The 21,079-nt window shown below is 41.0% G+C and overlaps 1 protein-coding gene across 2 annotated transcripts in view; it reads right to left on the bottom strand.

Annotated features, from left to right (window-relative positions):
* Positions 1-1,112: 1,112 nt before the first annotated feature.
* cacna2d3a (calcium channel, voltage-dependent, alpha 2/delta subunit 3a) overlaps positions 1,113-21,079 on the bottom strand; it is a 159,149-nt gene continuing 139,182 nt past the window's right edge. For both annotated transcript variants that reach the window (XM_074680877.1, XM_074680879.1), the window contains 11 exons: positions 20,257-20,318; positions 19,243-19,287; positions 19,097-19,159; positions 14,833-14,903; positions 12,706-12,781; positions 12,561-12,613; positions 11,315-11,370; positions 8,907-9,021; positions 3,179-3,291; positions 2,074-2,156; positions 1,113-1,981 (listed from right to left, as the gene is read on the bottom strand). In XM_074680877.1, the coding sequence (XP_074536978.1) occupies positions 1,889-1,981; positions 2,074-2,156; positions 3,179-3,291; positions 8,907-9,021; positions 11,315-11,370; positions 12,561-12,613; positions 12,706-12,781; positions 14,833-14,903; positions 19,097-19,159; positions 19,243-19,287; positions 20,257-20,318 (830 nt within the window). In that variant the 3' untranslated portion in view covers positions 1,113-1,888. The remainder of the gene's footprint in view (positions 1,982-2,073; positions 2,157-3,178; positions 3,292-8,906; positions 9,022-11,314; positions 11,371-12,560; positions 12,614-12,705; positions 12,782-14,832; positions 14,904-19,096; positions 19,160-19,242; positions 19,288-20,256; positions 20,319-21,079) is intronic.

Here is a 21,079-nt window from a genome sequence, read left to right as displayed (position 1 = left end):
TCATCATATCTATACACCAATTATTCAAGAGTGATATGCAGAGGGATGTTTCAGGAAAAGGTGGCCTAAAGTGTTTGTGCGGGTCATGTTTCTCCTGCTTGTGTGAAGGGAAAACAGCTAACAGAAAACAGAGATGAGCATTTATCACTCGCAGCACCCCGAGGTGGAAGCCAGGCTATCTGATGTGGCATTTTCCCAGAGAGAAGATTGCTTTCCTCGAGTCTCCCTTTTGTACACACATTGCATGCACTTTCCCATAAGTCATCTGGCAAACAGGAAGGAATCACAGACCGGATTGGATGCATGCATGACCCAAAACAGCTTCACTCCCATTAAGCAGTGATAAATGAGCCACCAGCAAGTCGGCGAGTCTGCAGAGCATAGAGAGAGAGGAAGAGCAGGATAACTGGAAGTGATTAGAGTCAAACAGTGTTGCTCAAGGGACCAGATCAGTGAACCAGCGGAGAGCAGATCAGACCCACAAGGATGGTGAGAATTACCTTATCAGAGGAGCTGGAGTTGGTTGGCTAGAAGGTGAGGAAGGAGACGGCGACAACACGTGTTGGTTGTTGAGCACAGGGACCACAGCAGAGTGACCCCCTGCTCGCACTGACAGGCTCTCTGAAATCTTCCGTCATGTGTAGCTTCTTGTTTTCATCTGAATGCACGCACAAACACATGAGAATCCTATTCCTGCATCGACATATGTGTTTGTCAGAAAATGTCAAAGCATAGTTTGTGTCAATTTGCTAAGCAAATGCAGATGTATGTTGTGGTTGGCCTTTGATTTCAGTGTCAGGGTCTTTGTTGTCTCTTTGTGTGGGGGAGAGGCCTGCAGGGGAGACGCTTTCATGAATGACAGAAGAACGAAACACCACATTCACTCACACACACACACACAAATGCATGCCTCTGCTTCTGCACACTTAAGTCTGCCACATCTCTGCTTATACAGAGTCTAAAAGTCAGCCAAACTCTCCCTACAGACAAACAATAAGAGCAGAGACCGTCAGTTCTGCCAGCAACAACACATCAGTCTATATGAATGAGAGCTCCTTCTTTGAATTTAACTCACTGCTCTCCAGCAAAAGCCTTTAATAAACAACAGCATCAATTTTCAACATCATTTTATTTCAAAAGTACACAAACAGGACCAATATTCTTCAATAAGGCAAAGCTCAAAAATTAACAACCACTCACATCAGAGGACTCAAAATCTCATAGTCACAGTTTATGGGTATCACTTGCAAATCATAAATAAAACTCTTTTTTCTTCATTTATAGACATATTTTTTATCTTATCATGAAAAAAACATCATTAGACAAACATTTCTTTACAACCCTGGCCACTTAGGATCATCTTCAGTATTATTTTTTATTTCCTCAGAATCATTATTGTCCATAAAGTAATCAGAGCGGGCCAGGGGGAGGGGCACCTGTCTCTACATGTTGGTGTTACGTGGCTCTAATGCCCAGTTCCAAGCCCAGCTACGGACCCCGGCCCTTAGCTGCTACCTGAAAGGACTGAACATAACGGTGTGAGTGTCACCTGTGCAGTTTATAAGCTACTATGTGCATTGTAAGCATTATTACTTCAAAACGTATCCGTACAAAAATCTCTCTGTGCGGCTTGTGTGGTATTGCTAAAGCACCTTAATAAAGTCTATCTGAACAGCTATCCACTTTCAATCCTTTCAAATAAGTGCCTGGTAGAGGGGTTCCTCAGGGCGAGGGGCTTTGTAGGTGGTGAGTTGGAATTGGGCGCAATGTAAAAAGGGACATGGGTGGTGTTTTTTTTTTTTTTCTGTGGCACTGCTGCGATTCTTCCGCTTTCCGAGCCAAGCTGATCCGAGTCAAGTGCTGGATGAGGAGGCGTGGCTAGCTCTGGTCACCTGGGGAACAGAGCGAGTAGGACGCACAGCAGTGTTGCTGTGAGGGACGAAGAAAGACCTGCAGCTCCTCCGCACTCCATTGAGTTCTCCTGCAGGAAGAAAAGACGTGAAGTATTTCAGAAGAGGAGATCAGACGTAGAGAAGGAAGTATTTGAGTGATCTCTGAGCGAGCGTGGTTTACCTCGGGGTGATAGGGGTGACAGGTATCAGGGCGCCTCCTGTCCTTCTGCATCTTCAACCTCTCACATTTGAGAGATTCATTATGTGCAGCTGAAGTTAAGGCAACAACAGACAACATGTACCCACTGCAGGCGGTTTTCCTGCTCCTCTGTGTTTCTGTGTTTATAACAGACAGGCATGCATACATACAAGGAGATCTGCTGAAAGAGGCTCTTATGGATGCAGTAATACGTTTGGGCACAGCATCCAAGACAAAGAAAGTAGACCCAGAGCTTTTGTTTCATGAATTTTCTTTTGTCTCGTAGCAACAGAAAAGCAGGCTTTAGTCTACGGTAAGCACTCTGCAACAAAATAAACAGTGGCATACACGTATATACAGCATGACTGTGCTGTATAAAGTTTCAGGGGAACACACATTACAGGAGGAACTGGTGGATGTGGTGACGCGCTAAGCTCTTTGGAGTTTGACTGGAGTCTCTCTGTGTCTGTTATTGATCAGTTTCCCATCACAGAGAGGAGCGTTGTGTAATGGAGTTCAAACACAGACACACACACACGCACATTTACACAGTGTACTGACACAGATGTCTCATGGAGAGCTGTCTTGAAGCTTCAGCACAGCAGTGTATCTATTTTATCCACTAAGGGGGGTAGAAGGCAAACAAACCTCCCCAGACTTAAAATGCTTGATGCCTTTTATACCCCAGAACCATCAACAAACACAGACTACATTATTGTGACATGAGACCTCAGGAACTAAATTTATCCGCAGAAGAAAAACAGTATAAGGTGATGTTGTTATTTCTCTCAGAGGGGGGGCAGCAGACTGAAAGCACATTCAGGTCGCCTCAAACTCATTTCTCCGCTTTATGTTTTTCATTTTCTCTGAAGTCGCTTTATTGCAAATTTCCACATTTGGATCATGAAAATTATTACTATTTTGGTGGCTTTTAATCCAGTTTCGCAAAGCCCTGTGAAATGTTGCCCTTCTATTGAATCCATTTCACCCTGGTGCAAACCCCTCGTATTGAGACGACAAAAATGACAAATTACTCTCTATCCAAAGTCATACCCACTCCTCACAGCCTCTGGCGAGTGAAGGATATACATGATTTCGATGGGGTCCATAGTGATTGGCTCGAACATGCTGCAGTCGCACTTGTTGTCTACCACCACCATGAAGAGATTACTGCTGGGGATCTGCTGGATCACAAAGGACCTGTCAATCACAGCACAGACAGCAAGAGAGAGATGAAAAAAAAAAAAGATGAGGAAGGAAGAAGAGAAGGAGCGAGTTTTGTTGGCAAGCAGAGCAGGCGCGTTGGTATGATGTAAATTTCCATGTGTCAGAGGATTTGTGTTATGAGTGTTCACATTCTCCCCTAGCGGAGAGGAGATGCTCTGGATGCATGTCAGAAAGATGACTTGTCTCGCTGCCAGCTGTCAATAAACACAAAGACACACACACACTGAAAACTACACACACAGACTCCTCTGACTCACTCTTCTTCCTCATTCCTGTTCCTTCCTTCTCTTTCGTCTTCGATATAGCCCATCCAAAGCAAGCGCCAATGAAGTGTTGCGAATATAAAACACTCCGAAGGGAGACAAATGGGAACCACACTTTTGTGCTCACAGCTTCCCATGACTGTGTTTTACTGGCCTGAGGGATCAGGGCCCGCCTCGGCCTCCTAGCCGGTGATTTATGTGCGAGGATAAGCTTTATGAAGAAGAGGGGTCGTAAAGATGATCTCTTCTTTCTGTCACCCTTTCTTTCTTTATCTCTTTTCTCCTCTCCCTCTCTCCTGAGCAGCAGCGGGCTGATTCACCAAGTTCACCGTGAGGCATTTATCAGGCACATTTCAGAACACGCACAAACGTCTGGGCAAACACACGCACACACACACACACACACACACACACACACACACACACACACACGTAACTTTGATGGAGTAGAACAGGAGCTTACACAAAGACAGGAAGGTCTTATAGTTCAAAACAGACCTAGAAACTACAGGAACATCTCAGCTCTTACTAATTCAATATTATGACCAATTTAATCTGACCACAAACTGACTCCAATCCCTGAGTAGTACCGACCCACCGCACACTAATACTGTTATCCCACTGTGACCAACCAAACCCCACCAAACCAAACCAGCAAATACATCAAGCCAGGTCCAATCAGGGCGAATTAGTATCCGCTGATGTTTAATAATCTGTGCTCACCCCTGCACAGCGCCGAGCCGGCCCAGCTCAGCCTGCTGATAGAAAGCAGAGCAAGTGTTCTTGGAGGAAAGACTTAAACACATCCTGACAGCACAGCTGCTGGCCTTGAACATACGCGGTGCTGGGAAAGGGAGCGCTACACCGCACATACATACATGCATGCATACTTGGACACAAATACACAGATATTCATGCGTTTTCTCTCTTTTTCTCAAAAGGCAAAGACTGTGCTTTCTTCTTGATGTGGTGTCCTGTTGCTGAGGCTTCAGGTGCACGGCTCACCCACAGAGTGAAATATACAAAATAAAACATTCGGTTAACTCCAAGAATAGATAAAAGAGGAGAGAAGAAAGAGGAAAAGAGATCCACAAAGAGGAAAAAACAGCATTAGAATAAGAAATTCAGACTTAATAACAACTGTTGCATGAGACACAAAAGGAACATCAGCTTTTAAAAATCACAACTTCAAAGATGAGTAAAGCTTCTCTGCTCTGTTTTAAGATGAACTTAAAACCCTGACATATCCAATGTCAGCTCTACTGTAGCTTTTATGATGATATTTCAGATACCGTTATGTTTTTCTTTCATGCAAGATGTATCTATCTTTCATGGTTAAATCACTCTGCGCTCTGTTTTGGCTGAATGTAATATTTGTCTTGGTCCTATAGTGAGTTTTCACGTTTTTCCAGTGATTTAATCATTGCATAACTAACCATAACTGCACGATAACTGCACACACTGTATGGTTTTCAGAAGTATCTGTCATCACAGTTTGAAAATTTGACCAGTAATTACTGTGTGTAATTTAACAATTACTAATTCACTGAGCTGAGATTGCTCCAGTTAGACCTCAACAAACACACTCGCGGGTTTTCAGAGCTATGCTGTCATTTTATTTCCATTTCTCTCATTACTCGCTAGGAAAACGAGCAGCCTGATCCCAAGATCATTTTTTAAAATGTTTTTGACACTTTTATATGGTTTGAATACACACTGCTTTCAGAGGGAACTTTATAAGTGATTTGATTTGTTGCAAATGCTGCAAAAGGCTCATAACAAATGATAAAGGCTGAGAAACACTAGCCATGATATGTTTCAGAGAACTAAAAATGCTGCTCAGTACATAAAATTAAAAAAATGTTATGAGAAATGTCATTAAAAACATCAAAGGGGGCTGTTTGCTAAATCCAAAACAATCCAGCAGACCCAGACTGAGATAGGGTTGAAAACAGGATAAAATCAGGTTTAAATACTTAAGACTTTCAACCAGCACAGTGACAGCACCAACATATGCAAAAACATATTTTGTTTAATAACTTCTATTTTAAGGGTAGGAGGAGGTTGTTGCAGCAGTATTTCTCCACAGTAGTTTTCCAGCTGTAGTTGAAATCATGCCTATGCAAAGATGTGTTTTTGTGCAAACTTCAGTAATACAGCAGAAATAAGCAGTTACATTTTCACCAGCAGCAAGAAAAAAAAAGACTGCCCAAATGAAGACACCTGAGCTGTGAATCCAGAATCAAAACCTGGTCAAGTCTTTGAGTTTTTCATGTTTTAGCTGAAAGCTCAATATTTAGTAGTTGCAATCTATACCTGCTTCTTTTATACACATTTTTAACATTTTTTAAACAGAGAATTTTTTCTCCTGCGTTTGTCTGGAGATCCTACATGTAACCATGGCTGCATTGTTTACATGCGAACTCAGCTGTTAGCAGCCTGTAGCATGTCAATGCTAACTGGTGTAAGGCCTGATGATTAACCACAAGGTGAGGAGAAGGAGGTGAGGACAATGTGCTGGTTCTCAGGTGTGAGCTAAGAAGTGACGACATGGACCTGTCCTTCCATCCATCGTTATTGGGAACATAAGATCTATCTCCAATAAGATGGACAAACTAGCTGTGCTAACCCAGCAACAGAGGGAATACCAGAGGGCAGAGTAGCATCATGCTATTTAAAGACATGGCTAACAGAGCTAACATCAGACACCAACACCACATTGGAAGAACTCCACCTGCTGTGAGCAGACAGGATCTAGGAGACGAAGATGGAGCATGACTGAAGAAGCTCAGTCCTGGACCCTGTGGAGGTGGAGGCTGGCTGAACTGGAGAATGATGGACAAGCTGTCATCATCTATTTTCTTATGGACCTTTTTGCTCTTTCTATACACTTTCTTATTTTTGATTGCTGCTGTGACTTCAATTTTGTTATACTTGTTACAATGACAATAAAGTTCTAATCTATTCTATTCTAATCTATTCTATTCTAATTCTTATTTTTTTGATGAGTTGCAAACTCCATCATGGTCATCAGTGAAAAGTAACGTAAAGTGATGGTTCCACATAGAAATGCGCCAATCCAACTTTTTTGGTCCTGATACCAATATCTATATTGATATTGACCAATATCAATCTGATACCAGTGTTAAATAATAACCTACAAGCTCTAGGTAAAAGCCAAAAAATGAATACCTATAGAACTACTGAAGTTAACATTTATTTACACTATAAAATAAATCAATGTTTACCAGTAGTTTGGTAAAAAAAATGCTTCAGCATGTACAGGAATTACTTTTCAATTGTAAACTTTTAAACCCTGTGAACTGATAATGCAGCAAAAAAACAAAGAAAGTGCACTGGTTAAAAAAAAAAAGAAAAAGAAAAAAAAAGGGTTTCCTGGATCAGCACAATGGATCAGCCTCTTCCCACCAATACCCCATCTAGCTTTGAGGGGCTTAATCAGGCTGATACCTGATACCTGGATTGGGATTGGTGCAGTTCCACTCCCACTGCGTTTGCTCTGTTCTCTACTCTTTACATTTCTTATCTCTCTGTAGCTGTCACATCAAATAAACAACAAAAAAAAAATCCCAAGATTGGAAAGAATACTTCATGTAATATAATAAAAACAACTGCCAGATAATAAAACTAATATTAAGATATAGATTTACTTCATCAGGAAACACTCAAGTATTAAAAAGCTTGTTCCAAACAAACCACCATTGCTGATGTCAGACGTTATATCTTCTGTAAATGCATTAAAATACTTTCTGAAAATTTGTTTGAGTAGCATGAAACTTAGGACTAATGTGTTGTTGGAATATGAGCGTCTCTGAAAACAGACCCATTATGTATTGGCATGTTCATAGAGGCCTCTGAATTTCAAGCATCTCTAACAGATGAAAGCACGTCTGGTCTGACTGCTGCTCTGAAGCTGTATCTCTCACTGCTGCTTTGAACCGCTCTCTTTCAGGACCCAGCTTGTCTGGGATGGTCCAGAGAAAGAAAAAAGAGCATTTGGAGCTGTAAGATATACGACTGTGAATATTGTCACTAATAGTCCCCTTGAAGACCTTCTCTGGTTGAAGACATGACACACTCTTTGCCCTGAGGCTCGTGTTACATTTGAGAGAAGCTGGCAGGGCATAAATGGAGGTTAAACCCTCCTGTAGCGCGTTATATCATCTGTTAGATTTTATTGTTTCTAAGCTCCGTCGCTTTGTCTCAACCATCCGGAGGTAATGGATGAACACAAATGATATCATGCACTCGTACAGTCATAATACAGTAAAATGAGGTTTAACAGGCAACAGCTTAGGGTTTTATTTCCTGAGGCATAAAGCACACACACACACACACACACACACACACGTTTCCTGATGAAAATATGAGAGAAGGCTTCACTCAGCCTGTAACGGGAAACAGATGTTTATCACCAATATCCTCTATTACTAATATGAGCAATAAAATTCCATATACCCCAAATAAAAGCTCTATTCCACTTTGTCAAATTCATTGTGCTCTAAAAAAGATTTATTCAAAGGCATGTTGCTCTGATCACGCAGCCCTGCCTGCTAATCCCAGCTCCGGTGTCATCATCGGGGATGAGGCCATTCCTCTCTGAAGCATGCGCTTCTGTCATGTGTGTGTGTACGTGTGTGTGTATGCTGTTATAGTGTGTGAGAAGAAGCTGCAGTGAGTCTACATTCACATTGTATGTGTGTATATTTGGGATCTGACTACATCCCTAACCACATTTCCATTCTAACACCCAGGGCAGTGGTTACCCTGCTGACCTTGTGGCGCTGTATCGACAGCAGACACACGGGGAAAACAAACACACACAGACACACACAGAGGGCTCTGAGCTTCCCTGGCAGCTCCACAGCTGGGAGCAATGAAGGGCCCATCAGAGGGATCCAGAGAACACCCCACAATTGCCTGACAGAAAAGCCCAAATTGTTAATGGGGACCACACTCATTTTCCCATTTTTAGAGGAAGCCTTTTTTTTCCACCTCCCTCCCTCGTCTTAACGCCAAGAATTGCAAATGGCCGCAGGACAGAGCGAGTGTCCGTGTGGGTGTTTCTGATGGACTGCTGGGATAAAAGTGATTTCAACAGACAATAAATGATCGAAATGTGTTTCCCATTAGCAGAGATTTAGCAGATAAAAACAACCCCTCATGATGAGAGTAAACAAGGGGAATCATTTTTTATTTCACTTATGAAGCGCAGCGGCCATCAGAGCTCAGAGGTGTTTTGCGGACACTTAGACAGTTTTTCTTGTTTCGTATTGTGCGCTTATGTCTGAGTGTGTCTCGTACTTGATGCACCCGTCACAGTCCAGGTTGCCGGTGTTCTCCTTGATGGTCCTCTCAGAGATGAACGCCGGGTACTCGGTGTCACATGGAACCTGCATGGAGCGACCTGCCCTCTGAGCTGGACAGAGAAAAAGAGAGAAAAAGACGGGGAATGAGGGAGAAAGAAAGAAAAAGCAGGAATTGAGAGCGTAGGTCATGGAACATTCATTTCAAAGTCAAATATGTATTCAAAATAGCCATGCAAATTGATATGTAAGCAAACACACCACATCCTTGCAAATATACAAGTTTGAAATAAAGCAGCGCTCTTTCGTCTGTGTTGAGACATTTCCAGTGAAAATCTGGGCTCAACTTTATGCAGTATTGCTTGAACTCTTCTGCCACCCAGAGGCTGAAGAAAAAACTGCAAGATGAAAACCACTGCATTCACTTCTGTTAATGTTACATTTCGGGCTTCATAAAGCAGCAGCTTATATTCAGATTTGCATTGAACAAAAATGTTTAGTCTTTCTCAGCTTTAATGGCACATTTTCTTTCACACACATATCTGTAAAGATGACGTGTATGCGTGAAGTTTTAACGCTGCAGTATCATCACTGGTTCCTAGCAGAGCAGTGTTGTTGTTTGAGTAAATGAGTGTACATGCAGTTGTAAATATGAACGCAACGACGTAGCCTACATGTAAAAACGTGTGGGATTAGTTCGACTCCAGCGGCTGTGTAGATTGAGTTACAGGCTGCTAAATTGGGGTGTTTCAGCAGTGTGTCACAGGCCTGTGTTTCTATTGTACAAAGATAGAGAAAGTGCTTCTAAGACCTGAGGCCAGCCAGCTGTGAAATTGTCTCAAATGCTTGGCAAGCAGCGATGCCCAGCTTCGCTTCGTTCTGGATAAGAGTGAGCAAGGAAAACATTTAATAGACTTTCATTTTGTGGTTCCTTTTCTCTCTCTCTCTCTCTCTCTCTCTGGCTTTAAGTGCACAAATGAAATATTTTCATTTGGGTTTTGGTGAAAACGAATACCAAAATGTGACGCTGCGCAGTGAGGCTTTAATTTCAGAAGGGCAAACAGTACTCAACTCTCAGTAAGGCGCAAAGAGTCACAGCATGCAAAGCTTGGCTTTGAAAATATGAGAATGTGGATGTATTTGTGGGAGAAAAAGAGAAAAAAAGAGAGAAAAGACATAAAACAAGAGAAGGAGAGAAAGACACTGAGGGAGGGAAAGAGCAGGAGCGGATATTACTTCCCACCATTACCAATATGACACACATCCCTACAGATCATAAAACCATCAAATATATAACCCCCTAGACACACACACACACACACACACACACACACACGGGTCACTCGAGGTAATCTCATGTTCTGCCATTTTTACTTTTAGGTTTTGGATTATGTGTCTTTATTCTGTTTTTCCAGCAGCGGTCACACTGACTCAGAGTGAGAGGAAGTGGAGGAGAGATGGCGAGGAAAGAGAGGAGGTCAGCGCTGAGGACACTGTGTGTTTATTCTGAAAGTAATAGGATGAAAAACAGACACGGTATTTGTGTTTGTTTTGAGTTTTGGATTATTTGTTTAGATAAAAAGCATAGAAACTGTTTTTTCATATTTCTGAAATTATTTTTTTGGACAGACATAATTAAAAACAAAGATTTAATAATTTTTTTTAATTATCTATTTTTTAATAAAAGCTGACCACACAAGTATTATCCACCTTTAAAAGGGGTTAAGTGTGGAAATACATTGTGTTTGGAAACTTCCTTGCCTCTGAGAATTAGTCAGCACATGTCCAGGAATAATGCAGTCTAAACCAAGAGCTTGTAAGTTTCCACGAAAACAAAAAACAAAACGCAGAAGTTATTTTTGTTTCTTTTGCTGTTTTTTTCCGTTTGCTTTGATAAAGTTTCTATGATGAGGGCTAATGCGTTTTCCTAAAATAAAAAAGAAAGTCTGTCTTCTGTAAATTTAAGACCAGAAATATGAAATTAAATTAAACAACAGATCCATTTCGTATGTAATTTGAGCACTTAATGAAAGTTGCTGTGGCTAAAAAGTTGATTTTCAAAATGCTTAGAAGTTTTGATGAATTGCTTTCACACTTGCACAAATGTGTTCACAATTTTGTAACATTCAGTGCAAATAATTTTCCAGGGATTCGTGAAGACGCACTGTCATTGTTGGTGATGGATTATTCCTGAGGATCTGAATTATTCACAAAAACAGAACAGACTGTTTTTCCAACATTCTTGTGGGCATGCAAAAAGGCGTATTCACTTTGAACAGATATAAATGATTCCTATTTTCAAACATATTATGGGTTGTGTGTCTGTGAAACATTTATATAAAGCTATTTATCTGAGCGTGTGTGTGTGATAGAGGACTAACAGGTAACTAGAGAGTGTGTTCTTACCTTTGGCTGTCAGGTCAGAGTACCACCAGCTGTACAAGTTAAACTCCACCAGGAATCTAAATATGAAGAAGACGGCGGTCATAACAGAGCTCTCTATCTCACGCTTATATAATACAAACTTCAACACTCTGCTGCATTCCTAACGTTTTTCCATACAGGATAAAAGTTTCTCAAGAGCCACAGTTGGGCAAACTGTTTATTTACACAACAGATGATTGACTTAGCTTCAAAAGAAACCATGGCACAGATAGGAATCTTTGCTTACTGGCAGGTATCCTAGTCACAGTTTCATCTTATTTATTTGCGTCTTATGCCTCAAAGTATTTCAAGCGAATAAACCGTGAAAATCTCTCTCCAGAACCAGAGTTAAATATTTACAAAGATTGTGCAAGCTGGGGCTGAATTTGACTCTTTTCATATGAGGAAAGTGGTAACTCATCTCCAAACTTTTTTTCTCTGTTCAGTTTTTGGTTAGTCATACATGCTTGTAAAAATATCACCTTGTAAAACAGGTTGTCGGGTTTGTTTTTCTGGTAATAAAAACGGGAATTTGGATGATGTGGTCGGATGCTTTCTTTTGGTTCTGACTGAACACAGCTGTTGAATAAAGTCTTAATATGGTGATTAATTTCACATGAATTTCTCACATGAAAATAATGAGCTCGCTGAATGTACTTTGTATGTAAAATATATGAAAAATATTATTATTATTTTTAAATTATGCTTATGTGCTTCTTTTAAGGACATACACTGATCACGTGTGTTAATGTGTGAGCTTTTTGTTATTATTTGAACACAAATTTTTATAAGTGATGACTGTGTTTGACTTTTGAACAGTTCATACTGTAGTTTCCCTCTTATAACTAAACATATTAAACTCAAAAATGCTCAAATAAAGCATAACTGGAAACACGTAAACAAGTTATGAAATGTCTGCAGGCAGAAAATATCTGACAGTTTTTAAAATTAGCTCTGACGTCTAAGCGTTCCCATGATGCATCATGGCGACATCAGACCACCCAGACAGATTCAAAACCCACAACTTGGCATCACAGGAAACATCAGGTCACCATTACTGCTCGTGATCACTTGACGATCAGCACGGCGTGCATGTGGAGGCACTCGTAAACAAACATACAGCTTACATATAGTCACAATCACAACCCCAGAGGCCTCCGTACAAGTCATCAAAAGCACATGTATGAAGGGAGCGTGTACGATACGAACAGACACACACAAGTCTTACATGACGAGCTCAGTCAGGAGCCACTTCATGGCTGAGAAGACAGCAAAGTAGGGCTGGAAAAGAGAGACAAGGAGAGGAAAAAATGTGATTTAGAACCTGCAAAAGCATAAATAGCACTAACTCTGCGTGTGAGGGAAACACTCACATCCAGCAGTGTGTGTCCACTGTCACTACTCTCTGAGTAAACCCAGCACAGAGCCTGGTAGTCATACAGAGTGACCCTGGGAAGATAAAGACAGAAACCAGAGCGCAGAGGGTAAGACACAGATCAGACATAAAGATAAAAGGAGGTAAAGATGGACAGTTTTATATCGATTTATCTGCTCATAGGTAACACATTTGTCAGCCTAGATAAGGTGATACAAGCCTTGATTCACACTTTATCTCTATGCGAACATGCCTGCAGGGCTGGCTCCACAGCTGTGTGGGAGCAGGCAGAGGGATCCCACCTCTGCTTTAACCGCCGCTTTACCTGCGGATAATATATTGGATGGATGTGGCGAGAACGGGAAAAGGAAAGCAAGCGAAAGCCGAGAGCTTCCCCAGAGGTTCCTCAAAGCGATGTAGGAAGGTGTGTGTGTGTGTGAGTGTAGATGATTTGGGGATATTGGAGGGGATATCGGAGGATTTAAGGGCTTAGCAGACCCTGAGGGTGTGAGGTCTGGCTCTGTCTGGGTGAGGTTATTGAAGGGGTTCCTAACACACACGTACACCCACACACACGTCTACACACTGGACACTCTTTCACATAGCCTGTGGACACGTTCCCTTATACTTGACAATACTTTTGAGTGTGTGTGAGTGTGTGTGTAAGTATGATGTGTGAGTGGGTTCAGACTATCCGCAGCCCTGGGCGATGTTCAAACCTCAGTCACAGCAACGGTGACACACAGCTCCAAAACACACCGCCAGGAACCAATTAGTGCTAAGCCGAGCCAAGTAATGGTGTTAGCAGCAAACTTAGAGCAATATAATATTTGTATGTGTGTGTGTGTGTGTGTGTGTGTGTGTGTGTGTGTGTGTGTGTGTGTGTGTGTGTGTGTGTGTGTGTGTGTGTGTGTGTGTGTGTGTTTGCACAGATGTGTGATTACTGAATGTGCGTCTGGGTGTGTGTGAGTGAGCCCTTCGTTTGCTGTTTTCATGGGAGCATAACATCACTTCAGCCCTTTTTTATTGATTCGCCTCTCTATTGCTCATTTCAAAAGATGAATAATCCAAAGGAAACACAAAATAATTTGTCTGCATTTGTCTTCATCTGCAGCCTCGATGCTGACTCATAAATCCAAGCTGGCAGCCTGTTTGGACTTTAAGTGGTGCACTTTAAAAAAACGCCTTTAATGATTTTTAATCATGACATAAAAAAAAAAAAAACTATGCTGTAACTCTTCACATTAATTCTCCACAGATGGCACTTTGCAAAGACAGATCACACAGGATTCATTAGTGTTAAGATGGAGAAGCTTTATTACTTCACTGACACAAGTAATACTTTTCATTCATCATGTGTCGCACTTGATTTTGAATAATCCCTCATCATCTGACTTGAAAGACGCAGCGAAAGCACTCGAAGGCCTCTTTGTTTTCACCCCTATGATAAACAGGCGTGGCTGACTGTTTGAGCCATGATTTGTCACCATGATACACTGAGATGATAGCCTGAAGACTCCTCAACCACATCCCAGCGGCTGAGAGGAATGCTGGGGAAGGTCTTGATACAGTCTTGGAAATGTGGTTGTGATTCAAAATGCAGTCAAATGAAAAAATCTGAAAATAAATTTTCTAAAGAAAAATGTTTGATCAAACAGTTTTGACTCCACAGTCAAACTTTAACTTTAGCTTCTCTGTGTTTCTGTTCATTGGAGGAAAGTTATCCTCCCGTGTTAAATTTCAAAATGATTCACAGAAAGATGCCACCCACTGCTTCAGGCATTTCCACAAGGCACAGCTCTACGACGAGCAGTAGACGCCTGAAAATGTCTACATGCGTGTGCGACTTCTAGTTCCTTCTGATGCCTTCATTTCAGAAAAAAGATTTGCTTTAATCCCCAAATGAGGAACTCTACTGAGCAAGAGGGTCGGAGTTCAGTGCTGAGTAGCTCAACACGATTGGCCAAGTTAAGAGCTGTCATCACACCGGGAGACGTGTTCTCATTCTGTGGCCGGCGTGATAATATGCACATACATTTACACACATACACATTCAAGCACTGGTGCTGGCATGTAGAAGTACGTACACACACACACGCACACACACAAAGTTTGAAATCCTTACCTCTTGAACGAGCCCATCTGCAGAAGCTTACTCATTACAGCTCCCTCTGCTTCTCCAAAAAACTTCCCCGTCTGACAGAGAGATGAGACAGACTGTCTTTGTCAAAACAGGCCAGAGAAATGCACATTAAGATACAACATCTCCTTGAATTTCAGTTTTTGCAATATTTGAAGCTTGGTAACGCTTTATATTAAGGTCCTGTAATATGCATTAATAAGACTTTTGTAAGTACTTATAAAATGCTTATTAACATTCTTTGTCTATAAGACTATATAACTGCTTAATAAGTGTTCAATAAAGTCATTGTAATAGTTACTACAAGACAACTTAATCTATAAGCTATATGGAACCTAACCCTAACCCTAACCCTAACCCTCTTTGTTTTTTGTCTTCTGCTTTTGTCTCTCATGAGCCCTACCCCTAACATCGGAGAGCAGACAGACCTGCCTGATTCAGTTTCTGAACTCCTGCAGGTCCATCTTGCCAGGCTCCATTGACCAACAATTTCACTCGGCTAAATTCTGACCGGCCCAATCAGGGAAGAGAGGCGGGAGCTGTGGGAGCAGACGTGACGTCAGCAGACTTTCGTACTTGTCAGCGTTCCTTTAATTCTTAAGTTAAATGTATAAAAATGGAAGCTGTCGTCTAACGCCTTTTTCACAGCTGTTTCTCGTGATTCAGTAGTTGTTCATCTTTTGTTTCTTAGAAGCATCGACTCACATAAGCTACGTCATACCGTGGCTTGACGTGGATTGGTCCGTGGTGAGTGTGTTAATCAGAACGGTCGTCCAATCACCAGCTACTGATTTTTTTTAAAGTCCCACCTCTGAAAACAAATCAGAAGAGCTGCTACACAGACGGACTTGTGAAATAATTCCATGGGGGATATATGAAACTGTCCGTCTGGCGTGTCAGGTTACCCTACCCCAGCCCTCCCCCTAAACCTAACCATTCAGGGCCCCATGCCTAAACCTAACCTGTGGGGCCTAACCCTTGCAATGACCTTATTAAACACTTATTAAGTAGTTATATAGTCTTATAAACAAATAATAATGTCAATAAGCATCTTATAAGTACTTACAAAGGTCTTATTAATGCTTATTACAGGACTTTAATATAAAGCGATACCAGAAGCTCTAACAGGTTTACGATTCAACATTTGCTAAATCCGGATCAGATTGGATGAGACCTCATCAAAGAAAAAACTGAGACTTCATGGATTTCAAAGCAAAGCTATGCTGTCCTGGGATCTCTTGCTTAGATTTTTCCAGGACAAAAGAAAAAGAGAAGAGAAAAATAATTCATACTCAGCCAAAACATTCATGGAGACAGAGGGATGACATCTTAACCACTGAAAGAATTTTATGTGCTTGGGACGTCAAGTTATAAATCTCATATGCATCTGTTGTCTTTCATTATCTTTCTCACTTCCACTGTTATACTTCACCAAATAGTCCTGGCAGAGAGCTGTCCACCAAAGAATCTGGTTCTACAAGGGGTTTCTGTCTGTTAAGAGGCAGATTTTTTCTTACTGGTGTCACTAAGCTATGAGTAATTAAAGCCAGGTCCAGGGTGAAGGCAGTTTTAAAATCTCGCTGGCAGAAGCTGTAATGATGCTGTGAGAAGGATCTGTTGTAATTGCACTCCCTCGCCACCTTCTGGCCCGTGGTCTCACCAAACAGTCATAAATTACTTTTAGTGAGGTGCGTGTTTGTTTTGGAATTAAATGGAGATCGAATTGAAATAAATACCCTGTGTTCAAGACAACTTTTTACTGGATACAACGCGCCAAAGGTGCACACGGCAGCCAGGTGCGCCGACATATCTGTAGGCTAATGACAACAAGTAAACACTGTCAGTTTGTAAGTAGTTTAGTAACGGCCTGTATTTAGCACAGCTAGCAGCCTGGTGTTCAAAGACATGTCTGTCATTTGTAACGTTAGTGAATCCTGGTTAGCTATGTCCTGCCAGTCATCTACCAATCAGAGCTAATGTAACCTCACTCTTCATTTTATTGATAGCCTCTCAAGTTTGAACAGACCACTGCAGAATAACTGCTGACTGTGGGTTGGTATGAACATTATCACTAACAGTTTAGCTCCTGTGTTAGCCTTGAGCTCAGGCTGTATCACTCTCCTGTTTATCTTTCTACTGCTCCTCTGTCCTTTTTCTGTCTGACAGTTAGGCTTCTGTGTCCACCATCACTACAAAATTAAACACAGAAATTGTTTTCAGCAGAGCAAAACACAGTTATCTCTTCTCACTACGAAACTTCATGAGCCGGTGCGGTTTTGTCATAGGGACCTAGACGTGCCGTAATTAATCTGATCCTGCTCGACCCAATTAGGAAGCTAAGAAGTAGCAATTTAGATTAACATGTCACCAGTATCATTAGTGCTGACAGTCTTATTTTAAAGTGTGGATTACAATCAGGCATATATCGAGAAGGTAGACTTTTTCTAGATCACTTGGAAAACTTCTCATAGTCCCTTTAAAAATCATATGATTAACCCCTCCTTGGCTTAATGCATCTGTTAAAAAGTAATTTTCTATTTTCTATTCTGGAGTACAAAGTCATTGAAATGTAACATATTTACCTGCTTTTTTAGTGAAATGATATCTTAAAACAATCCAAAATATTTCAAACATGCCAACAGCTTTTCAGTTAGCCACAAGAATGCTGGAATGTGTTAAAATCATCTGTAGAATGCCACAAAAAAAAAAATGTGGTTCTGGTTGTGGAGCAATAGAAAGTCCCAGGACAAGGGGCGCAGATGGCCTGGCAGTCTAGGTCGCGCCCCTTAGGGTTACCCTCAAGTAGGTGGCCTGAGTTTGAAACCAACCTGTGGCCTGTTTCCTGCATGTCATTCCCCACTTTCACCCTGTTTCCTGCTCTGTTCACTGTCGTATCCTCGCTGATTAATGGGATAAAAAGTCCAAAAAGTCATTTTAAGACAAAAATAAAAGTAAAAGGAGTCCCAGAAGAATATATCAAACGCACTCTTTCAAAATGAATGTGTTTGGGAAATTAAGATGGACAGTCATGTCCAGTTGGGATAAGGGATAGAGCAACCCCTGATTGCCACCTCACTCACATTAAAATAATTCTGCAACACATTTTACCAGGGAGATTCAACAAAATACATATGCCTATCAAAACCCCAAAGCACAGGATATCAGTTAGCTGCAGCTCTTTGAGGAAAACTGTTGCCAACATTGACTATCAATAATGACAAGCACGGATCAAAACATAGCATGGATGGTCCAGAAGCAATCTAGATTACCTTAGAGGCAATTTAATAATAAACAAAGTGAAGTTGATGGCATTACAGTAGCGGAGGTGACTTCTTGGCAAGCATGTAATTTTGAATTTCACTAACAGCCCTAATCTAAAAAATGTAATGACATCATTGTTGCTGTGCTATGTTCACATACTGATTACATGATGAAGACGCTGTTTAACACTAAAACCCTTATTTTTAATATTATTTGAATACATAATATGCTTAAGTAAAGTGAAAAACACATTTTTGGATTTTTGATTTGGACATATTGTAGAATATTTACTGATATATTTCTGGTGCTGCTGAAGTCTAGTGGCTCCTGTAGTCATGTGACTGAGACACAGGAAGTATATTTTCTTGACGTTTTCGTTGTTACTCTCATTTAATAAGTGTGGCAAAGCGTAATCAGTGTTTGCAATGGTAACGAAGAGTACAACAGTCAGCTGCTACACATGGCAAACTGGACTGAAAACCTTAAACGCTCTGTCTCCTCCAATGTAGACCGAGTAAAAACTGGTGACCAACCAGCGAGAGGCACGTGAAAAGAACATGCAGGGCGAGGGAAGGGCAGTGACAGCCAGCGGACTGACTACTTGGATGAGCCAAAACTGGAGTGACAGCATGTCTGGTGACAGCTAAGCAGAGGGTATATGCTAAGGCAGCAGCATGTCTCCTTGAGAGGAGTCCAAACAATATGCATGAGACACGGGAGACGATTATATAACAGGAAGACCGATGTATGTTCCAGATGTGGTTTTTAAATTCTAATTGTGTGTATCTTGACCTGATATGAATTGTAGACCCACACTTGGCATAAAAAACAACTATTTCAGAGTATACCCCTGTGAAATTAGTATGAAGCATTCAGTCATGGTTTATCCTTCTGCCAGCATGGAGATGTAGATGTCAAGTATGATACTTCAAAATATTTCACTGGCTTTAGGTTTGTTGAGCCTTTTCTCTGTCATATGATGTCCTACCAGAGTGTAGTCCTCTGCCACCAGAACAAATCCGTTGTTGTCGATAAGGTAGCAGTTAATGTCCTGTCAGACAGAAAATGAAGTGTTAAAGCAGAATTAGCAAAATCATGTTGTGTAACGTACAGAGAAGAGAAGTGTTGACCAACCTCGTCATCACAGCTGATGGAGCATTTCCCATCTAATGCTGCACACTGTAGGAAGAAGATAACATCGTTGCTCTGATGTATTGGTTTAATTTTTTCACATTCAGGTCTTGCTCACTTGTATCCTTTTATTGTCTTTTTTAAAACTTTCTGACTGCATGTTCCAAAGTGAAGCACTTTGAGCCTTATCTTTAGATGAAAACAACATTACAGAATACTGTGACTGTATTCAGGAGTCCTTATCCATTAAAACAAAAAACAGTTTTATTTTCAAAACTGTAACTCTTACCAGTTACTCAAAATGTCGATGTGAAAATGCTAATTCTAAAACGTTTGTGTGGCTATAAATAAGGGTGTCTGTTATTAAAACAAGACAGAAACAAGGACTTCATAGATATAATTTGATTCTTTCTAGGGATGCACGATATTGGATTTTTGCCGATACAGATACCGATAATCACAAGTTTGGTTTTTTTCACTGTAAAGAAAGCTAAGTCTATCCTGTACTGGAATTTATATGTTACTCTTATTGTGACGGTCTTATTTGTTTAAGAAACACACATAAAACAAGACAAAAACATTTGATTTTACCATAAATAAGAAATGTATTATTTTTTCAAACTCAAGACATTCAGTATTGAAATACAGAAAAATAATTTCTTTAGATCACATGAACTTTAAATGTACAATGCATTTTTAAACATAACCAAGTTGCATTTGATTATTTTAGAGCTACTGTAACAACCTGGTGACAGACACAGAGCTCTGCAGTGCAAATAAATGAAGTGCTACATTTTATTTAAGGAGCTTATTTTTCAGATGGAAAATAATAATAATCCTAACTAAACAGCACCTTATTGGCTGTGCTTATCGGCAGAAATTTTCATATCTGCCGATACTGATAAATGTGTTTTTAAGCTTTTATCAGCCGATACCGATATTGTGCAGATAATATCCTGCATCCCTAATTCTTTCATACTTTTTACATGGATTGTTGGTGTGTTTGTTTGTACTCACCTGTCTGCTGGCCGTCCAGAACTTCTTCTGGAAGAACTCTAGTTTCATCTGGATGCCCACAGCTGAAAGAGACACAACACTGTCAACAGGACAAACTAAATGCTTCATGCTTTTCAGTGATAGGGAGGTTTTTATCACTTATCATTCATCAAGACAGAAATTATTCACCCTCTGAATGTCCCAGTGTATTTTTTTATCCACCCTAACACACAGTTAGCTTACAGGAAACTCCTACAGGACAGTTGGACCCTGCATCATATACAGTACGTGTCAGTTTTATCACAGAGGGCTCATGGTGTGTATGTAAAAGTGTTCTGTCTGCACTCATACGGAGTCGATATTAACCACAGAATGTAGTTTCATAGGGCCCTTAACCAAACCTCTTTCCCTGAACCCACATGAAACCCATCCATTCCTCAGTCTGCCTCCCTGTTGTTTTCCCAGCAGCCATTTCCAGGCTGTACACAGAGCCTCTCTTACTTCTTTAAGCCTCATCACAGCAGGTCCCAAACACACAGATCTGACCAGAATTCCTTTCCTGGAAAAATCCTAGTCCCTGACATTAAACGTGTGAACTCTTTCAGAGTCAGCTGAGGAAAGATTGACACATCCACCGCAGGCTTTAGCACCAATGGCTCCTCCGCTCCTCTCCCCCCCTCTACTCACTGCTAGGAAGACTCAGAGGAACTCAGCTCTGTCTCTGTGGGGGTTTGACATGATTTCTGGGGTCTCTAAATCTCCCTAAGAGCAAAACTACAAGCCTCATCGAAATGCGAAGCAGCCTCAGGTACTGACTGCAGGAGAAAGGAGCTTTGAAAGAATT

This window comes from Halichoeres trimaculatus, unplaced genomic scaffold, assembly GCF_033239565.1.
Source record: "Halichoeres trimaculatus isolate MK-OKI-2021-1 unplaced genomic scaffold, fHalTri1.1 fHalTri1_scaffold_11, whole genome shotgun sequence".
Taxonomy (NCBI): domain Eukaryota; kingdom Metazoa; phylum Chordata; class Actinopteri; order Labriformes; family Labridae; genus Halichoeres; species Halichoeres trimaculatus.
The sequence above is the reverse complement of the archived record's forward strand: the minus strand, read 5'-3'. Positions and strand labels throughout refer to the sequence as shown.